Genomic DNA, 22,098 nt, shown 5'->3' with positions numbered 1-22,098 from the left:
TAATACACTTGCAGCACAGCTTCAGAGCTACTGAAAAAACAGGGGGTTAATTTAGTGATTTCAAAGGCTACATAAGGGCACAATAACACCTGAGTCAAAAGGATTTTATACCTGTAAATGTTTCAACCTTTGTGGCTCAGAACAAACCTGGCTCTCCTGGTACACACAGTGCTGAGCAGTGCTGACAGATTGGCTTGGCACCCCAAGATTCAATTCTAACACAGATTTCACTGTAGGAGGATGTGAAGAAGTGGAAGATGCAGTTGTTAAAAACACAATGGAGTTGCCACGCTGGTTTAGATCACAACGCAGGTGATACTGGAAGGTGCAGAAAACAGCTGTACCCTTCCTCCCATCCTAATGCCATCCCCACACTCTTCCACAATGCCCTTCCTCCTTCACTCCACACTGGAGGAGCAGAAGCATTGCCAATCACACCTGTCCCGAGTGCTGACATCAATCTGTGCTTCATCCTGGGTGTGGAGAGGGCAGGACAGGCTCTCCAGGGAAAGGCCAGGCACAGAGCACAAGTGATGCTCCCTTGGTGCCGTGTGTGACCGCCAGGAGAGGCAGGGGAACACACCTGGAAATGTTCCTGGGCATGGAGCACAAGTGATGCTCCCTTGGTGCCGTGTGTGACCGCCAGGAGAGGCAGGGGAACACACCTGGGAATGTTCCTGGGCATGGAGCACAAGTGATGTTCCCTTGGTGCTGGCCAGGAGAGGCAGAGGAACACACCTGGGAATGTTCCTGGGCACAGAGCAGCTGCTGCTTTGCTTTGGTGAGGCATGGCAGTGAAAACTGCTCAGCTGAGCTCCTGGCCACAGCACTGCAGGGGGATTTTCCTGGAGATGCATTTCAAGGCCTTGATTTTAATGGGAGTTACAGATACTCGGTTTGTCAGAAAACAAGACGAATTACTTACACACGCCCTTGGAATAGCATTTGGCTGGTGTTTGCAATTGCCTATTTCCGATTTTTTTTGACTGTAGAGAGATGAAGTAAGTTGATGAAAGTTCAGCAATCATAATCTCATGCATGTTTTATTATTTCCATTGCACCCAGAATCCCCAATTAAAGCAGTGACGTTTGCAATTTGGGAGGGGTCTTCCCTTTCCAATAGGTAAGCAAAAAGACAGTAATGAGTTTTTTACTGGGCTACCTCTGCCTACTTAGCTTTCATTTAAAGCAGGCTGTCTCAGAAAAGGAAGAATTAAAACACTGATAATTTTGAAATGGGCAGATTAACCAGACTTTTAGTTGTGTTTGTGATTTTGCTGCCTTGAAGTTTTCCTGGAGAGCTGGTAAAGCAGAGAACAGTATTCCAATACAAGCCCTGAGCTTAATCAGGCCTTTTGTGACTCTAAGCCAAGCTCATCTTTCAGTTACATCAAATTCAGTCCAGCTAATTTTTCCTTGGCACAAGTCATTATTAACAGTACTCAAATAATTCATGTTTTCATAAAGTCATCGAATAGCTTGTGTTGGAAGGGACCTTTGTTAAAGGTCACCTAGTCCACGCTCCTGCCCCAGTGCTAGGGGACAGGGTTTAGTGTTGTGCTTGGAAGTGCTGGGTTAGGTCTTCTCCAGTCTAAACAATTCTATGGCTCTTGAAATGACTAGAAAGTCATTTGTTTTTTTCTCTAGTTAGCAGGTTAAAGAGCAAGGCTCCGTTGTATTTAATTAGAAGGAAATAGGAAGAAGGAATGTCTTGAGAAAACCCAGGAAGTGAAAAAATAAATAAAACCAGGCTCCTGGGTTTAAAGAAAATCAGCAGCTGTTGGCCTTTGAGGTGTTAGGGCCAGCCCATCCCTCTGAGGTTACAATTGTGCAGGTGAAGGTGTTCAGCAAGCACAGCCCCAGCAGCAGAGCCTCCAAATGTCACCCACCCGGGCACCGGTGGCACGGCGCATCCCTCCCCGCGTATTCCTCACAGAGGAATCCTGGAGCTGCGCCTCTCAAGTCTCCCTCCTCGGCATTGAGCCAAGGGTACTGAGGCTTTGAAAAGCAGGATTGTTCTGAAAGGGGGTGGCAGTTCCAAGCAGCCATTTGCCGTGGTATGGCACATCCATCATCTCCCTGTAATCCACGGCTGCGTGCGCTCACATCACAGACAGTGCTCTTTTCACTGGCTGAGCGGCTGCACCCTGCCAGAGAATCAGGGGGAACTGGCCAGCCTTCAACATTTCTTCACAAGGACTTCTTAATCAGCTCCCATGCCTCTGTACTCTCATGGCTGTGTGTCTGGTAATTTGCTGTACTTTATGTACACTCTGTTCATCATACAGATTGGCTTTTTACTTTCTGCAGCAATTCCTCTCACTTTGCCAACACCTTGCCATTTGCAGCTTTAATGCCTATCGATAGCACTTCATCAGCAATAGCTGCCAGTGTATATATTCTTTTTACAAGATGTTCACCCTTGGTTTTTATAGATAGTTACAAATATAGTCACAAACTGATTAAATACTTAATTTTCATTTGCTTTTTACATGGAGTAGATTCATCAAAATGAATGGATCATCAGAAGATTGAAAACAGCGATGGAGAAGCTTCTCTAGGATGGATTAGTGCCCCAGGCCAGAGTCAGCTCTGACAAACTCATCCCAGTGTGCCTCATCTGGGTTTTAAAACCTCCACCAAGAGGGTTTTCACAGGCCCATAGACCTAATGCTGGTCCTCATCTCACTGCCAACACCCAGACCCTAATTTGATTTTCCCCTGCCCTGGGAATCTGCACTCCCCAGACTGAGCCACAGGAACCTGAGCAATGGCCTTGTTAGTGAAGCCAGGGCAGAGAAGGCATTTAATATCTCCATTTTTGTAGTGTCCTGTGTCACCCTGAACCATTTATCATGTTTCCCTTTCACTGCTGATGGGCCTTTCCTGTGGCACTTCACATCTGTGCCACTTTCAGCGCAGCTGGAGGTTTTGCTCTCCTGTTTGTCACCATGTGCCCCATCCCACCATCCTCTGCCTCTCCTTTTCCTGTCTGCTGGACAGGGGACACCTGATTGAGCTGTGTGGGGCCACCACTTCTCTGCCTGCCCATGCTTTGCCACACTAATTGGAGACAGTTTGGTAAAATTATTTCTCTCTGACATGTCAGTTTTAAGCAACACCTATTACCAAAAAAGCATCCCTGTGTAACAGGCTAGTGGGAGTAAAGTCCAGAGCAAACTTCAGGCATTTCTCCCAGTCCAGTTTCAAATTCACATTGGTGTAAGGATTGTAACTCACTAGTCAAGCAATTTGCTTCTAATTTTTAATGGTAACTGATGGAAATGTGGGATGGGGAAGAGCTTGTGCATCATCCCACGTACAAGGAATTTTTCTGCTCGTAAGGTGTGATACTGCAGTAATCCTTGCACAAACAAGGCTTGGTATTTTACAAGGAAACTATGTTATTTATTCCATTAAAGTTGCACAGGGTTGCGTGATCACTGTCACTCCACAGCAATTTTTTTCATTTACTGTCAATGGCAGAACTAAACTGCCTTTTGATATTCTGTGAGGTGCAACAATTTGTTGCAGAGAAACAAATGCAAGATCAGATCATCTCCTGCCTTCTCCTACTCCAGAGCTAGAAATAAATGCTCGGAGTGTTGCAAGGTCTCATCTCCCAATATCTTCTGCTTTTTGGATTAGCCATGGCAGAACTGAGGGGTTCTTATGGCTGGGTGACACATCACAGGAGTATTTCTCTTTCCTGTTACAACAGCCTTGACTTGTTCTCAGCTTTGGAGCTGTCAGGAGCCTGTAGTGCTTGAGTGTCCAGCTCAGTGATTGATGTCTCAGTGCATGTCCTAGACTTGGATACACACATGGTCAGTTGGAGAAGAGTCAGTGAAACGATCAGTTCTGTCTCTTCTAATTATTTTCAATGGTTCTAATATAAATTTTATAACTAGAGGCCTGTAAATCTGTGGGGTTTCTAGTTTGGGGTTTGATTGCAACCTTATGGATGGCTGGTAACTTGATAACTCTTCTGGATACCAGTAAATGTTGGGGTTTAATTGAATGTTAAAATGTCCACTGTTATTCTTTGCTGCCCTTCAATTACCATTGTTTATCTCCTCCCATTTTTGATTTTACAGTCGTGGATGAATACCCCAGTCAGGATCACAACCTTGTGGGTGCACAGAAATTACTGTCCATGTCCTGAGGAGCCTACACAGGCCAGTAAAGAAAACTGAATGGTTGCAAATCCTCTTCTGAGCTCCGTGGCTCAGGGAACTCCACTCAGCAGCAGTGCTTAGAAAGACCCTTCCATTCACCTTGCACTGTCTCTGCCTGTCTGGGAAATTGTCACCTCTGTAGCACACCAATCTTTATGAACTTCTGTTCCAAATCTCTAATCTATCTTTAAATTAGGTATTTTTCCTGGCTACCTCTTTGCAGTGCTTTCTCCATCATCTGGCTCCAGCTATGTGATCCTCACATGCTATTTCTGAATAAATGTTCTTTGAAGTTACAAAGCAGAATGATGCCCTTGGTAAGCTGCTTTGATACAGCTGCTTCAAGCAGGAAGAGCACAGTTGAGGTATAAAGGTTAATTTCACTGATCTCAACTCAAGTTAAATTAAGAATTTAATGAAGCCCAACAGATGCTCAGTGTACTATTCCTGAAAACCTAGTTTCTCCAAATTCTTTACCCAAGTAGACAGTCTGTGATGTTTTCTTTTCCAGCAAAGGATATATTACTTGGCCTAGATTTTTGTAATACATCAGATAAGAGGAACGGGCCTACTGAGACCAATCCAAGATGCTTAATGTTCTCTGGGAAAAAGAAAAAATCTGACTCTTTGTCCGGTTTTCAGATGGGATAGGGTTAATTTTCATCTTAGTACAGTCTTGTGTTTTGAATTCAGGATAAGAATAACGTTGATAAGACACTGATGTTTTGATAGTTGTGAAGCAGAGCCTGCCCTGAGTCAAGGCCTTCTCTGTTTCCCATGCTGTGCCACTGAGGAGGTGCAGAGGGAGCTGGGAGGGAGCATGAGCAGGACTGAGCTGGCCAAAGGGAGATTCCATGGCACATGAAATCTAAAAACTGGATATAAACTGGGTGTATAAACTGGGTGTATAAACTGGGGGGAGCTGGCCAGGAGGCCTTGGTCACTGCTCAGGGACAGGCTGGGCTTGGCCAGCAGGTGATGAGCAAATGTGCAGTGCATCACTGACTTCTCCTGGGTTTATTCCTCTCTCCTTTTCATTACAGTTATTGTTAGATTTAGATTTTTGGGGTTTTTTTCTGATTCTCCTGCCCTCAAAGATAGGAACAGGAGGCTGAGCCAGCAGCTGTGTGGCATTCAGCTGGGATTTAACCATGACACTGGTTGAGCTGGTTCCTGAATGCGAGCCCTGAGGAGCAGACCTCTACCTGCTGTGTCAAACCAGTGACCTGAGCTCGTGGTCCAGCCCAAAGTCCAGTTTATCTGTGCTGGTCATGACTCAGGTCTGAGCCAGGGCCAGGAGCAGGCTGCAGGGCTGGAGAGCCAGCACTGAAACCCTTGTCCCCAGAGGAGGATGAGCCACCTGCCACCATGCAGACATGTGGATGTTCAAGTAAAATTCAAATTCTTAATTAAAAAGGAATTTTGGTAATCCTAAATTAACAGGTGTATACCTAAATTCCAGATGGGATCTTATGGAGCCCTTCTGCAGCTGTAAATTCAAGGATCTCCTGTAACCTGTGGTGTCAGTGATATGTGACTGAAGTAGATTATGACGCAGTCAACTTTGACTGCATATTTCTTCTTACTAAGATGGAATCCACGTGTGAAATGAGGTTTGCTAGGCCTAGACATCCGCAGGCTGGCCCGACTTGTACAGCAATCCCAAGTACAGGTTCACATCAGAGATCTTAATTATTGTCTCCAAACATCAGGCAAGTAATCTGCATTTTGAAGAGTCTCTAAATGGGTATTTACATAATTTATGTTGTACAAAGTCCACTGATGTGTATTTGCATAATAGACCACAGCAGTGCCAACAGATCCATCGCAGCACACGGTGTCAGCCCTCATGAACTTCCAGTGGGTTTTTCCCTTTGTTGGAGCTCCTGTGACAGAAAGAAGTGGCAGTAAAGAAAAAATATATTACTGATACATCTCAGAGCAGAATGAGGGCCTGTCAAAGCTTCTTTGGCTGGCTGGAAACACACAGAGCTCAAGGCTCCTGCTCAGTCACCTGCTCTGTGCTCTGTGTATGCTCGTGCCAGTTCTGTGCAGCATCAGAGATTGTCCTTCATGTTCCTCCAGGCCCACTGAATTCCCTGATCTGGGGTGCCCACTGCTCTCCACGCCCTTCCAGCAACACCCTGATGCTTGCATGCTCTCCAGCTTCTTCCTCCTTGAAAACAAGCACTTTTCTCACCACCACCCACCCCAAGCCCCTTGGCATGATCCACTGGATCCTGCACAGGTGCCTGCAGAAGGACCTTGGGCTCTGTCACTGGGGTCACCTGGGCAGTCAAGCTTGAGCACATCAGTGTAGAGAGAAGCCAGACCTTTGGGTCCCAGTGCAGGGTTTATCACTCTCCAAATGGTGTTTTTAGCATTCTCATGATGGAGATAATGCCTCAAGAGGGGGTTGGCCCATGAGGGCTAATGGCAGTTGTTTCTCCCTTTTGGCCAGCCAAGAGAGTCCTGGCCAAGGTGAAGTTGAGCAGTGTTGTTACCCAAAAAAGTGGATGATTTAGCCCTCAGTCTGTTACATACCAATGTGGGCAGACTTGTTCAACTCAGTCTGCTGCTTTTGCTGTAGGTGACTCCATGAAAATTGGAGGGAGCAGTTCACATCCTTACAGAAACAGAGCAGGGAAAGGGATTGTTGCCAGCTCCAAACAAGAATTTCCTTCCTTTAATTTGGCCCCCAGCCTGAACACTGACAGAACATAGCCTTATACATACCCTAATGGATGGGGCTTCTTTTTGTAAGACTTTCTATTAGAAAAGTTTCTTTTTTACCCTAGTTGTATATCTCCTTTCCAATTTGTGTTGATTTGGGTATTCATCATCCTGCTGACTGTGATAAGGGTTCATCAGTTTCACTGCATGCTACTAATAAGATAATGCTTTTAAGCCCTTTGGTATTTTCACATGAAACATGTTCTTGCTGCTGCAGCTCCTCAGCAGAGTGATGGCTGTAGTCATCCTCCCTGTCAATAAGTGTCAGCTGTGATGGAGCTGGGCTCTGGCTGCCTGGATAAACCAGCAATGTGAAATAGAGGATGTGCAGTGCTCAAGAGTTGCCAGACTAGAGCAGGAGAAAAGACTAATTTAAGCTTCCCATACCAGAGCTGAAGCAAACCTAATGCCACAATGTTTTTCTGCACTACTCGTGATGTTCAGGCAAAAATGATTAATCCAGGATAATATCTTGACACAGTTTCTTTTGATTTCAGTTCTCAGTGAAATTAAATACTGGAAAGATTCAGTAAAAAAAATAAAAAATTGCTCCTGATTTATATAAGGACTGGAAAAATAGTTTGGCATTACAACTAATCCTTTTTATCATCTAGATTAAAAGCAATCAGATGCTATGTAGATTGAAGTGATTTCAGTGTTTATTCTAGAATGAAACATCTATTATTATTATTATTATTATTATTATTATTATTATTATTATTATTATTATTATTTACTATTTGAACCTCTTAAGAGATTTTTAGTATAAGGTTTATGGCTGCTCAAGAAATGACAGAAATACAGGCAGCATTTTAAACCTTCCCTGTTGCCATTGAGATCTGATGACTTCAGAATCTTAAAGCAGGAATTGTATCTGTCCAAGTTTCTAAGGGAGCAATGGGAATAACTGGAGGAATTTGACTGGCTTTTAAAGAATGAGGAATGATGAGGACAGCCTGCTTGCAGGGTGAAGAGACCCTTTCAGATATCTTTGTGAGATGCTTATGATTGTTTTCCTGTGGCTGCCATGCTAGAAGTCGATGTGAGTTGTGGTTGTTCACTCTGGGTTTGGCCCAGCTGCCTGCAGTGCCTGTGTTGAATTCTCCCTGCCTCTTTTTAAAGACTGCTGAGCTAAAAACAGCTCTGCCCTGAGTCCCAACCTTTTGGTGGGAGGGGAGTTCTGCAGTGGCTGATTTTCTGCTGCTCTCTCCTTGCAGACATGAGATGTGCTTGTGCTGAAATGTGAGAGGATGGCTTCCTGAGCAGAGAGCTGTCCATGCTCCTGGCCCTCGCTGCCATCTCCTTGGGGAGGCACGAGCACATCTCCTGCAGTGGCACAGAGCACTTTCTATTGTCACTTCTCTTTTGGCTGACACCCTGCTTGTTAATTGATTAACGAATTATTAATGTTCTTTCCAGTGAATTTAGGGCCAGCTTGCTTCCAGGGTACAGCCAGGTAGTCCAAGCAGAGCCTTCAGGCTGAGGTGCCCCTCCCTCCCTGCAAAGCTCCTCTGACTGGACAGGGCACGAGAGACCCTTGCAAGCACCCCTTGTAAATGAGTCCCAGGAAGGGGCTGAGCCCTGGTACCTTCTGTCCCTTCTGTACCATCTGTAACTGCTGCACCAGCTGGCAGATTCCTCTCTGCTCTCTTGCTATTCAGGAGGACCCCACAGGCCTGAGAGCTGACCTGCAGAGCATCCTCCACCTCCAGCACAGCTCCCAGGGCTCGTGTGTGCAGCCAGCTGCACGAACACAAACAATGGAGGGCTTTTGGAGATGGAGAAGCATCTAGAGAATCCTTCTGCCCCTAGGGCTGGGCAACAGCTGACTGTCAGGGAGTGTTGAGAATCTCACTGGTGCTCAGGCAGACTGGCACAAGGGAGCCTGAACTTCCTTGGGACTGGTCTTGCTGAACACAGGTTGTAGCCTACTCAGTCCTGGCCTTACTCTCAATCTGTGTGGTTGTCTTCTCATAGCATGAAGAAAATGTAAATGCTGCTTAGGTAGACCTGCAAGTGTTTTCAGAACTACTTTTCAGTTCTAGATCTGAGGGCTGAGAGACATGTGCCTAACTTAAGCAGGTGGGTAACAGTATTTCTCTTGGTGCTTGCTCCAAGTTCTGCTTGAAGTTAAGCAGAGTTTAAGGGATCTTCTAATCCTGGTTGTAAGTTGAACTTACACTGCTGAAGTATAAGATCATATCCAGGCCTTTTACAAAATGGACTTCTCTGTGTTTAGAGCAGCAGAGCTAAATTAAAATCCTCATTACAGATTCCAATTGCAAGTACAATTAGCAGGTTATGAAAAGGTTGGATATTCGTGACATATAAATTCTGAAGGCAGAAAAGGTGCAGTTTCTCCCTAAGGGAAAGAGTGTCAATAACACGTGTTCCTTTTCTTCCTGAGAAATTAAGGCGTGTCTGGGGGAGAGGAGTTGGGATGGCTTTAAATATTTTTGTACTCCCTTCCAAAATAAGTTTATAGTTTCCCCACATACAATTTAATTAAGCCTTCGATTTGACCTTTGTATTGAGCAATAAAAGTTAACTCGGAAAGATGTGGGTAGAAGGAGAGCACAAACAAAGCATGCCCCACGTCAGCCAGCGTGAGAACTGTTTCTGTAACCAAAACTAATGAGATCATCAGGACAAAAGCAACAGCCAAAGCATTTTCAATTATTACTAATATTTTTCTTCCTCGAGCCAGTTTATATTTTTCTTAATTACAGCTTTGAGCTGTGGCGTGATATTTAGCAGATGCCTTCAGCACTTGGCGTGCTGATCACTTGCACACTCCAGACTGGCAGGGGCACCTAATCTTTGAAGTCTGGAGCTCACATTCATCTTTAACCATAAAGGTCAGCCCTGCATTCCTCTCATCCCCCCAAACTCCCATTAAGTTTAATAGGAGTTTGGAGCATGTGAGGCATGCGGAATCAGGATCGCTCTCAGTCTTCCTGATATTACCAGTGAGGCATGTACACAATTTCCAAACTTAGCTAATTAATTGCACCATACAGTGAAGGCAGAAGGCTGTCAAAGGGCTTTTGAGTTGTTTCTTTTATTACAAGAAGGTAACAACAAATGTTCCACAGATTTACTGGGAACATCATGTTTTACAGATACTTCCATGCTGTGTTTCAGGATATCGTGTCAGCTGTGCTGCACTACGTACAGGGTATCTGGCAAACTAAACAAGCATAAACATGCAACCACAAACACGTGCCTAGGACTAGACTAAAAACAGATGTTTCCAGGAAATGTAAAAGATGTTTGGCATGTTTTAAGCTTATACTTTTAGCTTGTCTGCATTTGAATAAGTCCCATCTTAATATAAACAAAATGACAAAACCTTTTCTTGCATATGACTGATTGATTAATGGAAGTACTGCTGAATCACAAGAAGTCTGTTAGGTTCAATTATTTCTTCCCAAGGAAAAGATGGATTGTTCTTGCTTGACATTTACCATGGCAGGAGCTGAGGCAGTTCTACATGTGGGTTTACTTCTAAATCCAGAACTAATACAGTTATATTGTGGCTCCTGCTGGGTTTGCTATGGCCACTGTATAGCAAAAGCCAAGCACATACAGTGACAGGTTTCCTTAGAGCAGGACAGCTGAGATCATGTCCTGTTCTCTCCACACAGGTATATATTGCACTCAGATGTGTATGGACTGAGATTGCTTAGGAAAAGGAACCACCCATTTCATGTAAGCGTGGCTTCTAGGCACCTGACATCTCAGAGTGTCTCATGGTTGTTCTTGACTTTCCTTTATTGCATTGGAGTTAGTTCCTGAAGGCTCCAGCCAATGTTATTTCTTTAGGTGGGTAGACATGGCTCTCAGACGGAAGAATTTGCATCCAGAATGCATAAAATGTTCAGGAAATAAAGTAGTTCTCTCACTGGTCCACAGGGAATGGCAATCTGCCAAAGATCACACAGAGCTTAATATAGAATTAAAACCTGTACATAGATAATCCTGGTCCCAGTTCATTATTATCCCCCCACTCATTCTTTAAAAAAAAAAAAAGAGAAACTTCTTAAGAAGAGAAATGGAAAGATGTCAGAATCAAACTGGGACACATCAGTTTACCCCCATAATCTTGTCCCACAGGTCACCTGGAAAGGCTGGCCTGAACTCAATGCCACTCAGGAGTTCAGTGGGGAGAGTGCTCTGTGCACTTGAAACTCCTGGAGTTCTTTCTTTTTCTAATTAAAGAATTAATTTTTTTTCCTCCCAAAACCGGGTTTCCATAAAAAGGTGTGTGGGGAAAAGGCTTCTCTGGACAGCACGTTCTCAGGCTGAAATAGAAAATGGTAGAACAGTACATACAGAGCTGTTCATTGCTCACTTCTTCTGGCTCCACAAAGCATGCATTACACCCACCTTTTACTGACTGGTAGTATACAGATGACTCCAGAATAACAGACTCCAGAATTTGGAGAATTGCATCATGAGTTAGAATACTTTAGGAGTTCTCACATTCCCATTTCCACAGCATTCCTCTTTCCATTTGTCTGCTGCAGCTGTTACTAGAAATAATTAGTGCAGGTCTTAATGTCAGGATAATGGATTATTTGGAAATTGCTGGTACATTTTATGGCGACAGCATTGTTTTGCAATTTCAGAGCTTCTTCCTTTGAATATGTAAAAGTAATTTCAGCTTTTGCTACCCAAAGTGATAAAAAGCTAGTAATAACACTGCAGCATCTACTGTAATTTAAGAGCCTGTTCCACCAAGTTGCACCTAGCTTTAATTTTCTTATGAAGCTGTCAGCCAAACCCAAGCCTGTGATCGAAGGGAAATTTATCAAGCAACTGAGCTCCAACATGGAGAGTAACTGCAGGTGCTGACCAGTTCACTTCAGCCCTGCATTATGAGTGTCATTACAGCCATGATGAGGCATTCAAGACCCAGGCATTAATTTGCTATCGTAGATGCTGACAGTCTGTCTTTTCAAAGCACAGTGTTTGCATGAAAGTCTATAAAGAAATGGACAGGTCTGACTTGATATAATTAACGTGGGGAAAGCAGAAATAAACAATCTCTGCTTCTTTTGTCTCCCCAAATAGCTGGGTTGAAAGTTCTCTCTAGCAGCTCCTGGTTAAAGCATGGAACCGTGTCCAGAATCCGCACGTTATGGGCACGGTGGATTGATGAGCACGGATCCTCTGCTGCCAGTGCCCAGCTCCATTAGAAACCAGGCTGCTGTAATTAACATTTACAGGACTGCTCTGGCAAATCTCTCTGGTTTGTTTTTATTCAGCCTCCCCTCCCAGGGGCTGTACCCCTGTCTGGTGAGAGGATCTGCAGCCTTAGAGGCACAAAGGCTGTTGGGCAGTCACGAGTGCAGTGCCTGACGAGCAGAGATCCACTCCTTTACCATCACACAGAAAGGACTGAGCACAAATCAGATCAAGAGAAAGACAAAAATGGAAGGAGGTTTCTGTTAAGTAGCTGAACTTGTTCATCCCTTGGCAGGACAGTAGGAAACAGATTAAAGCAGCCCCTGCTGATACCGCTCACTAGAGAGCAATAGCATGCAAGAACACCAATAAACAGTTACATCTTTAATAATCCCTGGCAGTAGCAAACTGCAAATCATTTGGCCCAGGAAGGGGGAACTGCCATCTTGGGTGCCAATATGACTTGAACTTCTGTCTGATAAGCTGGTAATAACCTAAAAAAACTTAAAACACAGCAATGTTTTGCCCCAGAATCTTTACTGCCTCCAATTCAGTGTATTTAACATGTGACTCTCTGAATGCGTTTGAAAGGCATAATTAGCCCTCGCTATAGGGAGGTTTCCTGTTCCTAAATTAGATGTCAGTGACATTTTTGGTTCTCCTGCCATCCTAAGCAGGTCTCTCTGAGGAATAGTATTGATCCATAGAGGTATTTATGAGTAGCTCGGTGCTGTCGGAGCAGCACGTGCGTTTCTGGGCAGCAATCTGCGGTTACATCTCGGAGGTGAAGATAATCCTGAACACTCTAAACAGTGAGGTCAAGTCATTTTCATTCTGTGTTTTGTTTATACTGTCAAGATGTGAATTTAGCAGCAGTTAACACAGATGAGAGTTCAGCTAAGGAAGTGGACTCAATCCCTGAGCTGTAATCACGGGGTCTGGAGGAACCGTGAGCCATCTTCAGTGACCCCAGCAGACCCTGTCCTCGGCAGGAGTCCTGAAAGGCTGCTCAGAAAGGCTGCCTTGGCAGTCAGCTGCCTTCCCTAAGCTCCCTTGCTGGCAGGATTTGAATATTCTCACCGAGAGAAGGATGAGGGAACAGCACAGCCGCCCCTGCAGCGGCGGTACCACCACCGTGGGGCAGTGGTAGATGAACAGCACAGAGCAATATTCATGTGCCAGTGTCCAAAGGCCAGCCCAATGACAGGCTGAGCTGAACCTTCAGAGAGTTTAACCACCTCACTTCTGGAAAGGAGAGAGGGACTGATGGTGGATGGAAGTTTCTAGCGATGGAAAAAGCTTCTAATGGGCAACCATAAAGCCTTTAAAACACAGAAGGTAAACAGGAGAACAAAGCACAGCTGTGGGGTTTGGTGGGCTGCTTTTGTGAAGTCATACTCCGGATTCATGGGCGCTGAACATCTGGGGTTTGCTGTGTTGAGACTGAAGTTCCATTTCTGTGCTAGTCTTCACACTAACACTTTTTTCTTTCCTAGCATGATCAGTATTTTTTTGCCTTTTGAATGTCAGCAGTAGACTGAACATAACCATCTCTGACTCAGAGAAAAAGATTTAAGAGGGAAAACTCATTTAAATCAGAGTCTCTCAGCCAAAATCGTGGAGTGAGTAAGCAACAGGAACTCTAAGGAAACTGGAATAAAACGGGAAATCTTTATACTGTTGAAATTTGTGCCTTAGAAACCAAATAGAGGATTGAAAAATATTTTGAACTGAATTGAAAGTTAAGCTATTTTTATTTATTTTTAAGAAAGGAGAAAACAGAGCATTTTAAATAAAATGCCAATTTTGCACAATTAGATCCCAAATTAGAACTGGCCACAAATAGCATGGGAAGATCCTCTGCTGTGAAGACAGAAAGAGAATTCAGAATGGAGTCCTTCCCCTGGAAAGGATGAAGGCAGAAGTTTCTAATGTATTATTTAACGCTTGTTATGTAGTGCATTAAGCAGTCACTGAGAGGAAAGCTTTTAAAAACCAACATTCTCTCTGATAGCATTAAATCTTACCTTAGATTTCTGTTCAAGTCAATAGTAAGGAAATAAACGAATTAATACATTTCAGTCTGGCCGATTTATAGACGCCAATCAAGTTACAATGCTGGACATAGCCAGCTGAAAGAGGGGAATAGATTTACCTGAGTGAGGGCTTAATTTAATCAGCTGGCCCTAGAGAGCTGAAGTCAGCAGGCTGGGATGATATAAGAGGCAGCAGAGAAATAGTGCCTTTACAGCAGTTGCAAAGGAGAGTGACAGTGATGGAAAGGACTCCAGGCAGTGTCAGAACACACCTATTTCCATGATTTATTCTTAATTTACTTTAATGACAGTCTGAAGGTTGTCCATTTTTCTTTAAATGTCCTCAGAATACTGATATTTTCTAAACAATTTGAGCATGCTTTTTCTCCCCCTCCTTTCTGTGAGCTCCACTGCAAGTTGGAATCCCAGAGAAACTCTGCCTGCGCTTTGCCATAAGGAATTTTGAGCAAATGTCAGAATTCCCTTTTCCCAAAGTGTTCCTTGCCAGCTGCTGTCCCCTCACTGCAGTCCCTCTTGAGTCAGGTGTAGGAATCACACATTCCTCTGGGATTAATGTTGATATTATGGTAAAATGGAGGAATTCATTGCATTTCTTCTGCAGTTTATTCTGGCAAAAGAACAATGTGTGCTTTCCCAATACAATAGCTCATTTTTAGTATCAAGTGAATTTATTGATGGTTGTTCAGAACTACTGACATGCAGACAATGATCTCAGATTGCATTTACATTTCTGGAATACTTTCCATCTTTCCAGTTTCTGCCAGGAACTTGCTTCTGTGATTCAGAGTTTTCATTTTAAGATTGGACTGCTGTTTCATCTGCATTACAAATCCATGCCTTTTGCTTTCTTTTGTATGTGCACTGCATTCATTAGTATCACAAATCCTTTAAACATGGACCTGAGCATTTATTGTTAATTATAAATTCTTCTAGGTAGGCATTTGTTCTTTCTGAGCACTCAGCTATACTTTTATAGATTGACTATAAAATCATCATCCCTTCAGCCAATGAAACAGTCCTTTTGTTTGTTTGTTTGTTTGTTATTTCTCCACAATGCCAGTGAGAGGGTTTAAGGACAATATGGTCTCAGTAATATTTGCAAATAGCTTGGAAATGTCTACATAACTGAAGATTTATTATTTTCTCCCTTCAAAAAAAATCCATGTTTTTGCAATAAAGGGCTACTCCTACTTTCTTCTGAATCCAATTCTTTATATAAAAATACATGGAATTGCCTCAAAATGCATCTGGAAGGAGAAGCCTTCCAGTGCTTAATGAGACTTACAAAAAAATGGGGAGAGTGACCCTTTACACAGGAAGACAGTGAAAAGGATGAGGGCTAGTGATTTTAAATGAGGAGAGATTTAGGTTAAATACTAGAAAAAAGTTCTGTACTCAGAGGGTGGAGAGGCCCTGGGACAGGTTGCCCAGAGAAGCTGTGGATGCCCCATCCCTGGAAATGTCCCAGGCCAGGCTGGATGGAGCTTGGAACAACCTGGGACAGTGGAAGATGTCCCTGGCCATGGCAGGGGGGTGGAACAAAGTGATCTTTAAGATCCCTTCCAACCCAAACCGTTCTGGGATTCTGTTAAGTCAATATCCAATCTCCAGCAGCAGCCCAGCAGCCTGGAGGGTGTTTCAGTGTGATGTGTTACAAAACCACTCAATCTTAGCACCACATTTTAAAGCATGAGCTGGTTCCCAGCCCAGGTGAAACTCAAGGTACTTTCTGTGAGAGAAGATCAGGTTCTGAACCCAGGCACTGCAATGCAGAATACCTATTATTCTGCTCAGGCTGTGTCTGTGAGCAGCCAAGGAGAGCCAGGCAGGCAGAGAAGACTTGTTGAGCAGAACAGGGGGTGCTGAGGACAGAGCAGCCACACTGAGCCCAACTAAAATGAGTGCAAGTGCCCCATCAGTGCCCATCCATGTTTCAATTACTCAGAGTGAGTGTACAACATGTTCCAGCAATATTTAAAATATGTTCAAGCACTATTTAAAAGATATGTGATTAATCTCATGTTTAATTTCATGTTTTCAGATGTACTCAAGGACAAGAAAACCCATCCAGAAAACAGAAACGAACTAAAACCAACCGTGAAAAAGATTGACACCACAACCACCACAAGCATTGTCAAGTCATCTTCCAAACACAGTGTAACTGGAAATGGGAGCAGCCCAGCCCTGAGTCCCTCCCTCGCTGTTCTGGCAGCACTGGCAGCTCTGTGGCTCTGTCCCCTGTAGCTGCATTGCCCTGCAGATGCTGTGCTAGTGCTCCTGTTCACTGTCATTGATACCTGCAGCCTTACCCGGCGGGAAACAAATGGAAATGGCTCTCTAGTTGATGTGATTTGTTAGGATAAATAAGAAGTGAAATGCTGGAGTTGGCAGATACCAAGTGTCATCACTTAAAATGTCTGAAGATAGCCTTTGGCAAAGCCCACCCAAGGTACAGCGAGGATGATCACAAGGGTCTGAGTAGCTTAAGTTATGGGGTAGAAATAACTGCAAACACAGAAATTGTGTACGTGTGCGTTACTGTTTTTATCGATTTCTTTCACTAGACTCTGACTGGCTGGTTTTTGTTTAATTTTTCTGGTAAGTTATATGAGTGGTCAGTCTTCAAATTCAAGGCAATCCAAACTTTGTTTTTTTAGTGAACAGCTAACAAGCTGTGCTACAGTTCATAGAATCCCAGAGTGTTATGGGGCTGGGATGGACCTTAAAGATCAACGAGTGCCAGCCCCGGTAGCAGGTTGCTCTCTGTACGGTGAAGAGCTCTCTACCAGCTTGGTGAAATTCCTGAATGGTCAAGAAGATCAAAGCATGTTTGAAACTTCTGTTCACTCTTACTGTTTAGATTGTAGGAAGCGACATAAAAACATATGGTGTGTCTAATATATCAGTATAGTTGCCTTAACTGTGGAAAAAATAGAACCACTTTGTTTACTGAGGGACATAGATAGTGAGTTTCCCTGCCCCACAAAATGTCATTACCAGATGCTTAAGCATATGCTCAAGGCTTATTGGATGAATGTCCAGCAAAGGGAAACATAAATAAACATAAAAATGTTTTATCCACTTGAATGCAGCTCTGTACAGAAAAGGAAAAAAAAAAAAAAATTCAGTTCAAACTTACTTTGCCTATGAGATGTTACATAGAAACCAACTTAAGTTTTCCATAAAGATCCCAGAGATATAAATTATTGGGAACTCCCATTAGACACTAACTAGATTTTGTGTATTATGGATCTCTGAAATCAACTGTTTCATAAACTGTGTATTATTTAATTACATTTACTGTTTAAAATTTTTGTATCACATTAGGTGTAAATGTAAAACATTCTGAAATCTAGAACATTCTCTGTTATGCTTCATCTTGATTGCTACCCTAGAAAATGTCAAATGTGCATTATATTACAAGGCTATTTTTTTTAAGTCAATGATACATTGATGCATTTTAACTTTTTGGATGAAAAAGTACTAGAATAACTTCTAATGGGTTAAGAGTTGATGTGTGTTTTCCAACAACTGTTTACAGTGCCATTGAATATATGTATACAAACACAACTGTATTAATACAGTGATTAATATGATAAATATATGAAACATTAGAATTATTACATAACTGTTACAACGTTTAATGGCCATTTTCATGTTGTAGACTATTCTTATGTACAGTTTTGTAAGATTTAATGTAAAACACTTGCCTTTGGCTTTTTGTAAGGCATCTCTTTGATAGTTGGCGTTACCCAGTCACTGAGATTACTCAAAAGAGGAGCCCTGGATCTCACTAACCAGCTTCAGGCATTTTATTGGCACCTTTGATTCCAGAAGCCTGACTCAAAGAAGGTGCCATGGGCCAGGATTACTGCTGGGTGTCACCACGCAGGAGGTGACAATAGTACAGAACAAGCACACAGTAAGTCAGCAAAGCTCACTACGCTCACACATTTCCAGACAGTATCAGTGAACATGTCTAATTATGTTTGCAAACGTGGGGCTTGAGTTTCATCTCCAGTTTTGGTTCCGAGATCATATTTATGACATAAAGGTATGATCAGAGCCATGGATGCGCCCAGCTGCAAAGGCAGCGTCTCTGAAGTGGCAGCAGCTAAATTTTCTAAAAGATAATTTGATTTTAGTGTTATGGAGGTAAAATGGAGAAGATATTTACATTAAGTATTTTATATTTTAACTCTGATTTTTTCACAACAGTAAGGATATTAATATCACTAAGGAGTGCTTCCCAGTCCAGTCAGTGAAAATCAGTTTTCCCAAAAGTATTGAAATGGCTGTCCTGTGTTTTCCAGGGTTTGTGAGCTGCACCAATCTATGGAACTTTAATTAAAAATGCTGTTTCCTGTATTCATTTCTGGTGCCCTTTGGAAAAGTGCTGTTTTACCTGCAGAGGCGTGCAGGTCCCATCGTTTGTGCAGTGGAAGGACTCTGTAATGCCTGGCAGAATCCTGCACTCACTGTGATGTTGAGTCAGACAGGAGCTGTGTGCACACAGAGATGTACCTGGCTGCTCACACTCAGCACCTGCCCCCAGCTCACACCAAGCACTGTGGCCTCACTGCAGCAATTCCAGCCTGATTTGGTGTCCTCACGCTGACAGTGCTCAGTCATCCTTCAGGCCCTGAAAGTGTCAGTCAGAATTCCTATGGATAGGAGTTTCAGGGCTGGACTCCAATCCTGGCAGATGTCAGCTGTGCAGTTTGGAGTTCCCAGGTGTTCCTCACCTGCAGAGAGGGAACTCAAACAGCCAGAGCCAGGTGTGTGTCTGAGGTCTGTTCTGGAAAAGGTTTCAGCGGCGATCTCGCCAGCAGAAGGCCCCCAGGAGCAAGCATGTGATAATTCACCCAGGGGGTTATTTGTTGCTGCTAAATGTCATCATTTGGCTAAACAGAAACCTCTGGAAAATCAAGGGTTTGGATTTGGGGATTGGTTGGCAAATATTTGTATTCATCTCTCAAGCTAAACATGGCAACCCTTTAAAAGTTTCTATAACAAAACACAACAAGTTCAACTCATGGGGTGAGATAGAATCAACTCATTTCCTTGGACTCAAACAATATTTTTTTAGGCACAACTTGATGCAGAATGAGGGAAGAGGGCTCTACATCACTTAATACATTTCATGCAAAAACACTTCTACACTGTAAGAAGAGTACTGGTCAAACCAGCATGAAATATGTTCACAGTGAGCATCAGAAATGGTGCCATTTTAAAGGGCAGTGCAGTTTCTTTTTACTAGTGGTTTATGATTTTTTTTTTTTTTCCCTCAAGATAAGTTGCATTTACATATTTTAAAAAGAATGTTTTCCATCCAACAAACCATCTATACCAGCATAAGCAAAACCAACTGGCTGTGTCAGATAAAGGAAGCATTCATTTTCAGATGAATAAGATACCTGCTTTACAAAGTCTTAGTTTGTTACCCAGGACACTGTAATTATGATGTAATTACAAAGGTCTAAATTCAAAATACTTTTGAACTTGTATATGTAATCTCAGTGTAAAATAAGGTACCAGTCTAAGAACATTGCTGTAGCCTTGCCTAACAGTTATGAATTGTATTTAGCCACTGCTTTCTGATTGTTTATTGTTTTGCTATGACTTTCTTTGAATATTTTGCTGTGCCCACATTTGTGAATGCCAGCGTTGGAAAGTAACTGCTGTCATACATTTGTGAGTAAAATCAATGTACAATTTTCTGTTGGGAGTGATGCAGGCTTTTTACCAAATCAGCCAAAGCTGCCATGGGCACAGTGTCAGTTCTTAGTGTTTCACTGCTCTTCAGGCTCTGTGTTCCTGTAAGAGGCTCAGGTCTGTGGGTTTCCAGTGCCCTTCCTGGCTGTGAAAGCACATGGGGAGGATGAGTGTGGGTGGGCACAGGCGTGGGTGGCTGCAGGGTGCCAGGGCATGGCAGCCTCCAGCTGGCTGCTCTGAGCCCTGAGCCCAGTGTTCTCAGCTAATTCCAAGCAGCTTTTACACCTCTCCAAATCATCTCTTGGAGACTGGCCAGGCAAAGAGCAGCAGAGAATCAAGAGACTGCACTTTCAGACAACTTCACAGCCACCTGCTAGGAATTGGACTTTTTTTGCAGTTTAGATGCTTTACACAGTCTGGCCTCTCACACTTTTTTTCTGGCTTGCACATTGCCAATGCTGTGCCCTGTCTTCTGGTGCAACTTCGTTATTGCATAAGGAGCTGTGATTCTGATGTCTCAGTAATGAACCTTTTGAGGTAAAAATGTCTGTCAGAGCTTGATAAGGGCACACAAATAATACTGTCCAGCTGTGTTGGCTTCAGAGGCTCTGTGTGTGGGTGTCTGGCTGTGAGATTCACATCTCTCTGATCTCTTAGATCTGTGATTAAAATAGCCCTATTTCCTTTTGAAACCAAGATTGCATCATATAGAAAAAATTTAAATTTGACTCTCTCATCCTGTATGAGTCTTCTCCATGTTGGCCTAATGGATGTTGTGTACAGACTTGATTTAAATATTAGTCAAGCCTTTTTACTCATATTAACTGAGATATTCAGTATTACACATTATTAGGTTGAAGAAAGGCCTATTCAAATGAAAGGAGCTGAAACACACTCCTAAATGTATTTTTGAACTGAGATACTGACTAGGACAAAAAAATCCAGAAAGTTCCTAGTTCCTGAATGGAACTCTTCATATTAAAGAGTCAAATTTCCTAGCTAGCATGTTGTCAGAGGGATTTCAGCTTTTTATTGGAAATGAATAAGCAGTCTACCCATTTAAAAGTGGAAATCAATTGATAAACTTGCTTTCCTCATGTCTCCTCACATAGTCAAGTTTAGTAGGAGACATTTCCAATCTTGCACACTGTAAGTGCTTAATGTTACAACTGGCCATAAGTACAAAGCATTTATTTTCATTTATATCATCTCACTACTCTCGGTGCTTCTTGTAATGACATATGGCATACGTGTCAGTGAAAAGTGGAACATCTTCCAGTCAATGTCATTACTGCTCTGCCATGTGTTAGTCAAAAAGAACACAAGTATATCTTCCTCCCATTGCCTCAGCAGTCTAGAATTATTCTCAATACTGAATTATCTTCTGTTTTCCATTGTCACTCTCTAGATAACTACATTGGAATTGTATTAAATATTAAGCCACCAAAAAAAGAAATGCTGGGCGAGAGGTTGTAATAAATAGAGAATAAGTTCAGAAAAAGTCTTGCATTTAACAAAAAGAATACTCCTAGGAAAGAAATAACCCACGGTGGACTAGAACAATTTTTCGAGTCCCTCTCCCTTCTCCAGGTCCATCACCATTCCACTTTCACACACGAAGCCTGCATGCAGGAAGCTGCTACTGAATTCAGCAAAGTGAATTAAAACTATTGCTGCACAGTGATATTTCCAATATCTTGCTTGCAGTGGATGTCCTTTTGCTGTTTGCAATAATACATTCCAAATGCACATGCAGCTGCTTCAGTCCTCACTCAGGAAGCAGCTGCAATTGCTGCAGCTTTCAGAAGAGGCTGCTGGATAGGCCATGACGCAATATTTTTGTTTCACTCCATGTCACTGTCCTTAAATAGACTGGTTTAGGCATTGTGGTCATTACCAACACTACAAGGATTTCCCCTCATGGAAATCCTGCCATTCCCTTCCAGGAGAAGAGCACATCAAAGAGAGGCCACTGGTGCTCTCATGATGTGCTTGAAGTGCTTCATTAAATACCCACCAACAACCACGCTGGTCTCTTATTTCCATGCAGAAAGTGTTAATACCACCTTGCAAAATTATGCTGTTTGCACTTAATCATTTCAATTAATCTTTAGTAAATTACCCAGTACTTTGTAATTATAATATTTGCAGTTAATTTAGTGTCATCTTAAAAATAATTAGTTGCATAATATAAGCAATTAATATTTATTCAGGTTTTTTTTTCT

General features: G+C 42.8%; 1 protein-coding gene across 1 annotated transcript in view; it reads left to right on the top strand.

Annotated features, from left to right (window-relative positions):
• LOC107208993 (glypican-5-like) overlaps window positions 1-19,878 on the top strand; it is a 332,448-nt gene extending 312,570 nt beyond the window's left edge. Inside the window, exon 9 of the mRNA XM_015638215.1 lies at window positions 16,200-19,878. Coding sequence (XP_015493701.1) covers window positions 16,200-16,402 — 203 coding nt within the window. The 3' untranslated portion in view covers window positions 16,403-19,878. The remainder of the gene's footprint in view (window positions 1-16,199) is intronic.
• The last annotated feature ends 2,220 nt before the right edge of the window (window positions 19,879-22,098 follow it).

The sequence above is a fragment of the Parus major genome, chromosome 9, assembly GCF_001522545.3.
Source record: "Parus major isolate Abel chromosome 9, Parus_major1.1, whole genome shotgun sequence".
In the NCBI taxonomy this organism is placed as follows: domain Eukaryota; kingdom Metazoa; phylum Chordata; class Aves; order Passeriformes; family Paridae; genus Parus; species Parus major.
This window is presented reverse-complemented; position numbering and strand designations above follow the sequence as displayed.